This window comes from Ricinus communis, chromosome 6 (genome assembly GCF_019578655.1).
Source record: "Ricinus communis isolate WT05 ecotype wild-type chromosome 6, ASM1957865v1, whole genome shotgun sequence".
Taxonomy (NCBI): domain Eukaryota; kingdom Viridiplantae; phylum Streptophyta; class Magnoliopsida; order Malpighiales; family Euphorbiaceae; genus Ricinus; species Ricinus communis.
Window position 1 is genome coordinate 21,623,748 of NC_063261.1, and position 10,398 is coordinate 21,634,145.

Below are 10,398 nucleotides of genomic sequence, written 5' to 3' on the forward strand. Positions count from 1 at the left end.
CATGCCAAACCTAGCCAATCACCTTCATGTTTTGGAATTCAATATGGAAAAGCTATACAAGTACGCATGAATGGTAAATGGAAGATGTAACAGAAGCACTAAAAGATGTTAGATGGAGGATGTAACAAAAGCATTAAAAAGCAACTAAGCTTCATGCATATACAGGTAAACCTAAAGTAGTGTAAAGAGAGGGGATGCACGTGTGCCTGGAAACTTGCCAATTATACATATTGTTTACTTTTACATGTGCACTTGATTGCTTTTCCAGAGATTTGGGAAAACATGAAATAAGTTTCGATGTATTCTTCTTCATCAATATTGTTCCATGAACGAATAAATTATGAAGGTTATTTCACAGAAGTTCACAGAAGATTTGCCTTCAGGATTTTCACCTAAGAAACACCATATAAGAAGGGTATTTGTATAGTTATTCTGGAATAAAAACTTCATGTTTCATGTCAGCTTTAATGAAATGAGATGTTCAGGTTCTTTTGTTCAAAGTTTATATACATGCAACTGTCTTTTTAATATTCATTAAGAAGCAGATCAGTAATAGAGTACTGAAGCATTCTTTAGTATAATAGTAATAAATATATATATTTAGGTCAGTTAATGAAAACCTACCTGCAAAAGATATTGATTGATAGGAACATGTAAATGACCTCAATAAGAGGAAGAAGATACTAATTAAAGTATTAGCCAATAATCGTAACTATTGTTGGAGCCTGGAAATTTATGTTTGAGGCCAAAACTGAATAGAACAAACTGTGCAGGATAAATCTGACACTTCTTTCTTCTTTCCTCAAGAGTGCTTCTAGTTGAAAATTGATTATTACATTAGTAGTATTATAATGAATAATTAAATAATCATAAACAAAAATAGAATGAATAATTATGATGATTAATTAAATAGTTATGAAATTAAAAACATTTTCTGTTGAGTCCAATCAACCTTACAAAACCCAAAACTTATATTGACAATTGTAGATACACACGATTAGGAAAGACAAAATAGACAAGTTAATATTTTCTTTGGAGTAGTATAGCTATCAGTCTTTGTCATTTAATTATTTTCTGTTTCACTTGCAGAAGTATATACAATATCAAATACCTTTCTTCTTCTCATAATTGTTTATGATAACTTTTGGCTTAATGACACAAAAAATCCAAACATTTATGTTCAATTGTGAATTTGGTCTATCTTTTTAATTTTTACTTAAATGACCCGATTTGGCTAATTGATTGTAATTATAGATAAATTAAAATATCGGTCAAAATAGGATGACGTGTCATTATCAATAATTTACACATCACTGCCAATATATATTTCCACAGTATACACAAATTACCAAAGTCAGGTTATAGATAAACATGAAAGTGAATGGTAAGTGAAAATTATAAATTAAGAAAAAGAATAAAGAGTGAAGTTATTTTTTTCTCACTTTTGTCGTAATTTTATGAAATTTTTTAAGGAGGCAAATGATATTGCTAAAATAAAAAGGGATTAGTGTTTAGAGTTAAGAGTATAGCATCCAATTTTAATCGAGATTTTAATTTGACTATAATTACAATCAATTAGCCAATTCGGGTCATTAAAGTAAAAATTTAAAGGATGTGCCAAATTTATTAAAAAAAAAAATGAGTTTTTAATGTCATTAGACCATAAGTCTTTTATTGTTGGAATTTAATTGGACCCAGTTTTACTCTTAGCCCTTACATTCAGGCCCTCTTTATGCAGATATGCAACATACAAAAGGGCAAGAGCGCTCCATTTCCAAAGATTAAAATGAAAAGAAGGGAAGAAGACAAGAGTATGGACTTGGGTTGAAGGCCCACCTGCTTTTGCAAGACAAACAATCTAAAGAAAATTAATCCCTCTTTTTCCTAATCTAATTGCCTGGCAATTAGATTAAGGCATAGGCTGCCGTAATTTATAGTAAATTTTAATGCTTTTATGTATTTATATATAAAAAATTTCCAGGCATCTTGGTCTGTCATAAAGTTTTCAAGCTCCGCATACACCTCCTCTACTTGAATTGCCATCATTGTTATATAATATATATATAACATACAGAATTACAGGCGCAAAGTTATATTCCTTATTATACTTGTATCCATTTATTTTTTACATGCTTTGATATCCGGTATTATATCCGGTATTAGATAAGCTTAATGTTGATAATTAAGGAAAAAAAGGTGCACTTAGCTACCATTCTTCCATTGGTTCCTGAAAAATTAAGCAGCAACATCTGGAATTACAGTATCTAAAGCCATATTGGCCAGAAATATATATGCTGCTAGAGTTGGGTGTACAGCATCCCAGAATAAAAATTTCGAGGCATCAGGGCATGTTGGTGTAGTCGGAGTACATGTAGTTCCGAATTCAAAGAGGCCCGTCCCGCAGCAACCTCTAAGGGTTTCCTCAAATCCTTCAAATAAAACATTGAAAAAGAAAATCCCACTAAAAAATTATAGCTTAAATATGAATAAGTTAAAATTTTCTAATCCTGAAAAGTTTTTGAATTATTAATTTACTTTCTTACCATGCGTTGCTGGGTTATTGATCATATCCAATATTGAAGCATATTGTTCATAGAAGGCAATCCTGGAACCTTGGAGTTGGATTTCCAGTGCTGTGGCTAATTCTCGGAGCTTTACATTATAGGCAATGCTATCAATGTTCTGTGCCTCGACACACCTGCGTGGGTTTGTTATGTTGTTAATTGTAATTTGTATTGGCAGGCACCCGACAGGCCACAGGCCAGTGACCGCGAATCTCCGGGCTCCTCTATTATACAAGCTCTGCATCAATAATAAGAGAAATTTTTAGATAGATTCACAATGCAATTGGTTTTGTCCACGGATGACTTGATATACTGAATCTACTTATGAATTTCCTAATAATGAATTATCTCGTCTTTTTAAAATAAATCGAGGCAATGCAATCTATTAAATAAAAAAAATACATACCCGAATGGCATCTTCATATCTTTTGAGTATAAAATCTTGGTAACCTGAAATATTAAACTCATCTGCTCTTTGACGTGTATTATAGTAGTTAGTGAAGTCATTAGTACCGATACTAAAGAAAAACAAAGCATTTTTCACTATGAACTCAGCCCTTTCTTGACCTTTTAATCTTCTTATTCTTGACAATGCTTGATCAAACAAACTTATCTGGTCAGGCATGCTGAGAACATTAGCAGCTTGTGATGTTAAAGGGTCTAATCCTGAACCGGCTGAACCAAAACTGGCTCCAGTTGGTAACTCAAAACTAGTAAGTAAAGGTTTAAGATAAGGTGGCAAGAGCCTTTTGAGGCCTAAAGAAGCTGTTATCAGATCAATTGGTAGTTTCCCATTACTGAATCTTCCCGTAGGGATACGGAAAGGAAAATCTCTGCCATATGGTGGATAATTAGAGCGAGTATCTGTGGGTATATAGTTGTTATTGCCTGTATCAATTGTTGAGTCTCCGAAACCGAAAATTGCAGTTATGTTTGAAGTGGAAGATGTGAATATTTTTGAAGAAGAAGCGGTGGTTAAAGAGAGAAAGAAAGCAGTAGAGAGAAAGAGCTTAAGGATGTTGATGGTAGTTTTGAAATCCATTTTCAGTTTTGATTATTGATATGTTGTTCTGACATGAGCATGGAGGGTATATATATATATAAAATATATATCTTTTTTTTTTTATTAATTAATTTATTAGTTCGTCGTGATGTACACAAGAAATAAAAAGTTTTGCTAGAATACTACTGTGGCAATCTATCATTATAAATTTATTTTTTAATTATAAATTATAAATTAATATTATTTTAAATAATTTATTTATGTTATATATTCTTCTATTAATATAGATTGTTAATGAATTTAAATATAATTTTTAATTATTTATATGAGTCAAAATTTTATAGTTGAATTTTATAATTGTCAAATACTGCTAATTAAATTCTAAAAATAGATAAATAATTTTAATGAATAAAAATAATATATTTAATTAATCAATACTTAAATACTATATATAATTGACTAATTTAGTATTTGATTATATTAATAAATTATTAAAATTAAAATAATATCAATATTTATAGGTTTATATGGTACATTAGAATGACTCACGAATAAAAGAATAATATTTATATATAAGTATTTTACACATTGACATTAATTGATTTAAAACTATTTAACAATTTATCGGTTGGGTGATATATGAGAAAGATTCAACTTGTATAAAGTTAATTTAAATCACTAAAATATCATTATGGTACTCTATTATTATAAATGTATTTTTTAATTTTTAAATAATTAATTAGTATTATTTTTAATAATTGATTAATTATATACATTTTTCTATTAATTAGATTGTCAATAAATTTATATATAATTTTTTAATTATTTATACAAGTTAGAATTATGTAGGTGAATCTCATAATTATAAAAGTATTATTAATTAAATTTTAAAAATAAATAAATAAAATTTAATAAATAAAATAATATATATAGTTGATCGATAACTAAGTACTATATATAACTTATTAATATAATATTTAATTATTTTTAGGGAAAACGATCCCAGATACCCCAACCTTTAACCATTTTCGCGAAATCTACCCTCACTTTTAAAACTTATCAATTTGGTCCACCATGTTTGCGTATTGTATCATATCTATCCAGCCGCGTTTTGGTGTGTGCCACTAATGATATAGCGTCCATACGTTGCTCTACATGTTTGTCTACATAGCTGAGGACATTGAAGTACCTCAAAACTCACCATTTCGTCCCGATTTTTTTCCAATTCTATCCCCAATTCTAATTTCTAGGGTTTACAATTACAATACAACTAATAACTTCCATAACTCATTCTATAGGCTCATTTCGCTCTGTTATCTTTGTCCATTCTATGGTCCATTATTGTTGAAGCTTGTGGCTGTGGTCCCTCGCAAGATGGCTCCTTCCAGAAAACGATAATGAAGATATGCATTTATTAATACATTGAATGGGTAAAGCAATGCAAATGGAGAATTTTATTCTCATCGGTATAACATTGTAGGAAATATGCATTTGTTATTACTACAATTTTCAAGCACTTTCTGAACATAATGCAATTACTACAAATGCTATTTCGTATATGCATTTGTTAAGTAACTGTAATAACAAAATGCATTTGCTACAAAGTGCCTTAATTACTACAAAGTGCCTCAATTCCAAATGCATTTGTTATTGCATTTGCATTTGTATTTGCATTTGTTATTACTACAGGCATTGCATTTGTTATTACTACAAAGTTGCATTTTTATTGCCACATTACTAATTTAATTGTTGTGTGTATATTTATGCAGTATTTCTATTGAATTTCATCACGATGGGGCATTAATTAGTAATCCTATAGTCAAGTATGTTGGTGGGTGTAGTGTAAATTTTAGTGGCATTTCTAGTTTCAATATGGATGATATTGAGGAGATAGTGAAAACATTTGGATATACACATTTCTTAAGTGTTGCCTATGAACCCCTAGGAGATGGAACCCTATAAGGAAGGATTTAGGCTTAGTTTTTATTGAGACTGAGGAAGAGTGCAAAAAGATGTTTATAGAAGGTTTAGATTATGGCTTTTTAAAAGTTTATGCTGAAGCTATAACAATGACTCCAAACTGTGGGCAAACTATAACTGAAAATGAGAATCAACATCATAATGATAATGCAGATCAACCATTGACTATAGTTGCATTTGAAAATGCAAATCAAAATGAAAATGAAAATGAAACTGAACCTGAAAGTGTTGTAAATAAAGGAGAAAATGAAGTAGAGCCTGAATGTGTGAACAATGTTGATGACTATGTTGGATTTAGTGAGGATGAAGATTATACCTCTGAAAATGATGAATATGATGATGAGGATAGCCTATCTTCTGAAGTTTTTGACTCAGATATGGATGAGGAATATGTTATTGCAAAACAAAATCTGAAGGACTTTTGCAAGACTATAGTTGACAATGGATTTGGGTTAGGATTGGATAGGGACCAAGGAAGAGATGACACTGGGTTTGTATGGGCTAGTAACAATACTAGAGTGGATGGTAATATGAGTGATAGTAGTGTGTACCATTCTGAATACCCTAACAGTGATGCTGAGGTTGATACTCCTATTTCAAGTGATGAGGATGACTGTGGTTTTAGGAAAAAAAAGATGGAGAAAAAAAATTTACAATCTTAAGTGTAATCATCAAGAGTTAAAATTTGTAGCAGAAATTAAATTTATAATGCAGAATAATTTGAAGGAGTAGTACAAAATTATGCTATTACAAATGGGTAGATGTGTGGTAGAAAAGGACTAGAGAAGATAGGATGGAAGCACAATGTAAAGGAAACTGCGGTTGGAAAGTCTATGCTTCAAAGGTTCCAAATGAAAGGACATTCATGGTTAGGACTGTTAAACCTAACCATAACTGTGCTAGGGTGTAAAGAAATAATATGGCAACTACAAAGTGGCTGGCTGATGAGTTTTTAAATGAATTTAGAAAGAAACCAAATTATTCTGTAGCTAAAATGGAATCTGATTTGATGACAAAATATGCACTGAAGTCTCAAAACACTCATGTTATAGGGCAAAAAAGCTGGCTTTAGTGAAGCTTAGAATATCAATAGAGGCTTATTATGCCAAGTTGAGATCCTATGTGCATGAATTGAAGAGAGTTGATAGAGAAGGATGTTTTGATCTAGAATGCAATATGGAAGGGGATAATTCTGTTTTTCAAGGATTATACATATGTTTTAGTGGATTAAGGAAGGGTTTTATGCAAGGATGTAGACTTGCCATATCCCTAGATGGTGCATTTCTGAAGAATATACTTGGAGGTGCAATTTTAAGTGCAATTGGTCGTGATGGTAACAACCAAATGTACCCCATTTCTTGGGTAGTGGTGTTGGCTGAGAACAAAAACACTTGGAGATGGTTCCTAAGCAGATTTTTCAATGACTTGTCCATTGACTCAGGCATAGGATGGACCTTCATAAGTGACCAACAAAAGGTTTGTTTATTGCCTATTTTTTCTTATACTTGAATCAGTTAATAGTTAAATTACTTACATGCAATTTGTTTTGTTGATGTTTATAGGGCCTTATTAAAGTATTACAAGAGTTTGTCCCACATGCTGAAATAAGAAATTGTTCAAGACACATTTATGCAAATCAGAAGAAATTGCATAATGGAATTGAACTGAAACAGCTATTTTGGAAAATTGTATACAGTACATATGAAGCACAATTTATGGCTAACTTGAAGGAACTTAGAGAAGTTGATCCTGAGGCAGAAGATGGATTTGTTTCCAGCGATCCAAGACTCTTCTGTAAAGCATACATATCCACTCTCTCTAAATGTGACAATGTTGACAACAACATTGCTGAGACTTTTAATGGATGGATATGCAAACCAAGGTTGCTGCATATTATTGACATGTTGAAAGAGATTAGGGGTGCTTTGATGGAAATGATTAAAATGAAGTCTGGCATGATGAAAAATAGTTTGGATAAATTGTGCCCAAGGATTAGAAAGAAGATTGAGAAGTTAAAGTGGGAAACTAGATTCTGTATACCAAAGCCAGCTTTGAACGACAAATTTCAGGTTAAAATGTTTGATGATCAGTTTGTGGTGTCTCTGCCAGACAGGAGTTGCACATACAGAGCTTGGCATTTGACTGGAATTCCTTGCATTCATCCAATTTCCAGTATTCATTGGTTGAGGCAGAATGTGGATGACTATGTTGATGAATGCTACAAGAAGGACATGTACTTACAAGCCTATCAGTATGCCTTTAAACCATCAAATGGCAAAAAAATATGGCATGAGATCACTGAGGCACCAGCGCATCCACCACCATTCAAAAGGATGCCAGGAAGACCTAAGGTGAACAGAAAGAAAGCTGTTGATGAAAAAGAAAGGGATCCAAACAAATTAAGTAGAAATAGAATAAGGATGCAGTGTAGAATTTGCTATGCACGTGGACAGAATAAAAAAGGGTGCCCAAGAAAGGATAATCCACCTCCATCTAAAGATATTCTGGAAAATTAGGTAAAATTTTATTATTAGAGCTGTCATATCTCAAAACTTCAGTATGCTCATTCATGAATTTTCTACTTGTAACAGAGAAGCAGAAGGAGAACTAGATGTCCATCAGCTCCTACAAGTAATGTTACCAATATTGATGTACCAAATCAAACCATATTTGGAAATGTAGAAGCTGCTCTTTCACAATTCAAACCACCATATGATAAGAGAACAATTGCCAAAGAAAGAATTCATGTATTATTCATAAGTTAGTTCTGTGTGAATTATACTTAGTAATCCTATGAGTTATATGTTGTTGTATTACTGCAGGCTAGAAAAGGATATGGCCTGCACATATCCACAGAGACTCGTAATATGTATTTAAAAGTACGTACTCAACATGTCAGGTGTGAATCTCCAATTTTATGTGTTTTCATATGTTTCATATTCTAAATATAAAATGTCATATTGCAGATGCCAGGGGAAAGGAATGTGAGGATTGTTAGTGGTTATACAGAAACAGCAACAGCAGCAAGGCAATCCAGAAAGAGGTCTGACACCTAAAGATCAACTATAGCTACAAAGGAACAAAGATCAACTACAACTAGTCATGAACAAAGTGTGAAAGTTTGTAGTCAGACTTCAACAGCTACAAAGGCAAAAGAGAATGTGACTGTGTTTGATAGGTTGTCTCAAAAAAGTGCAGCAACTAATATATCAATTAGTTCGAAAGGCAAAGAGAATGTGATAGCTACAAAGACAAAGACCAGTAAGAATGCAGATTTGGTGATTCAAGAAGGGCAACATGTTTTGCCAAAGCCAATGCAGAAATTTAAGAAGTTACCTTAAAGAAGTTGTAGTACTGTGTTTTTGTAATTTTGGAGTTGCATGGAACAAAAGCTGTCATTTTGACCATTTCAATTAGTTTGCCTTAGTATTAGTTATTTTATGTGTTTGTCTTTTCCAAGACATATTTTTGTAAGGATTCTATATTATAGTAATGTTAAAAGGCTGTTTAATACCTATTTTATCTGTCCAAATGTGAAACCACCAAATATATGGCTCCACATGCCTGTCATAGTAATACTTCATCAAAGACATAAGCAATACATAAAAAATATCATAACAGAAAAATAAGAGCTTCACTGTATAATCAATTATAAAAGTTGGTAATTCAATTCACCATTGATTACAAGATTCAACCCACCCATCTACTACAAAACCAAATCCTACACCTTTCTATATCAACCATAAAGCCTGTCTGGCAGTGCAACTCCTGTCTGGCAGAAATTGGCACAAATTGATCATCAAACATCAAACTTTCCTTCATCAAACTTCTCTTTATATTTTCCAGTTTTACAATCATTCATTACAATGTTCAACCATACCACAGAAACCGAACTTGAAAAGCATCAAATGTTCCTTCACATTTTCAAACAATTGTTAGTGTAAGAGCACAACTATGCCCCAATTGTCAAACTTCTTCTCATTCACCCAATCGTCATGACAGCTAAACAAAACACAGCTCCGCCCCTACATGACCAAATTGAAACGAAATCATCATACATTGTTCAATCTTCCAAAGTAAAACAACTAAACTCTAACATTGCTAACAAAGCTTATCTCACTATAAGAGCAACCTCGTAACAGACACCCTTAATTTTTCATTCTCTTTTATATCATTAGCTTCGCTGGTCTCTCAAATTCATAAATGCTACTTCACTCCCACATAAATACTATCAATTGTTGACAACAGAAGATCTTGATGATGCCCCTTCTATTTAGACTTGTCATGAGAGGAACAAGAAAACCCTAGGTTTTATTTTCTATTTAGAAATTAGAATTGGGAAAAAGTTAGGGAAAAAACTGGAGAAATCTTAGAAAGAAACAGTGAGTTTTGAGGTCCTTCAATGTCCTTAGCCACGTAGACAAACATGTGGAGCCACGTGTGGACGCCATGTTATTAGTGGCACACGCCAAAACACGGCTGGATAGACATGATACAATACGCAAACATGGTGGACCAAATTGATAAGTTTTAAAAGTGAGGGTAGATTCGCGAAATTGGTTAAAGGTCGGAGTATCTGAGATAGTTTTTCTTTATTTTTATAAATTATAAAAAAAAAGATTAATTAATTTTTTATAGGTTGTTATAGTTAGGAGGACTCTCAACTAAGAGACACTATCACAATTCACAAAATTCACAACTAATTACAAATGTGAAAAAGCTAAAATTTAGTGTGGCCAGAATTTAGGCTGTTTAAATCTAGAGACAGGACCAATAAGGGCCTAACCAAATTTTGAAAAAAAATGTATGATATGCAAAGTCAACCAGTTACTCAAATGTGGTGCATGAAAA

At 32.2% G+C, this 10,398-nt stretch overlaps 1 protein-coding gene across 2 annotated transcripts; it reads right to left on the reverse strand.

Moving 5' to 3' along the window:
• Positions 1-2,028: 2,028 nt before the first annotated feature.
• Positions 2,029-3,622, reverse strand: LOC8265622 (GDSL esterase/lipase At2g40250). Of its 2 annotated transcripts, none has more exons than XM_015724844.2 (3): positions 2,971-3,622; positions 2,613-2,802; positions 2,029-2,429 (listed from the first exon to the last, which is right to left on the reverse strand). In XM_015724844.2, the coding sequence occupies exons 1-3, from the start codon at positions 3,604-3,606 to the stop codon at positions 2,236-2,238; spliced, it is 1,020 nt and encodes a 339-aa protein (XP_015580330.2). In that variant the 5' UTR covers positions 3,607-3,622; the 3' UTR covers positions 2,029-2,235. The 2 variants fall into 2 exon arrangements, with proteins under 2 accessions (XP_015580330.2, XP_025014756.2); XM_025158988.2 differs by having other exon boundaries at positions 2,544-2,802.
• Positions 3,623-10,398: the final 6,776 nt, after the last annotated feature.

Coding starts and splice junctions, on each gene's coding strand:
- LOC8265622 (XM_025158988.2), bottom strand. CDS start 3,606: ATGGATTTCAAAACTACCATCAACATCCTTAAGCTCTTTCTCTCTACT. Junction 2,803..2,970: donor GATATGAAGATGCCATTCGG/GTATGTATTTTT, acceptor TTATTGATGCAG/AGCTTGTATAATAGAGGAGC. Junction 2,430..2,543: donor CAATAACCCAGCAACGCATG/GTAAGAAAGTAA, acceptor TTTTATTTGAAG/GATTTGAGGAAACCCTTAGA.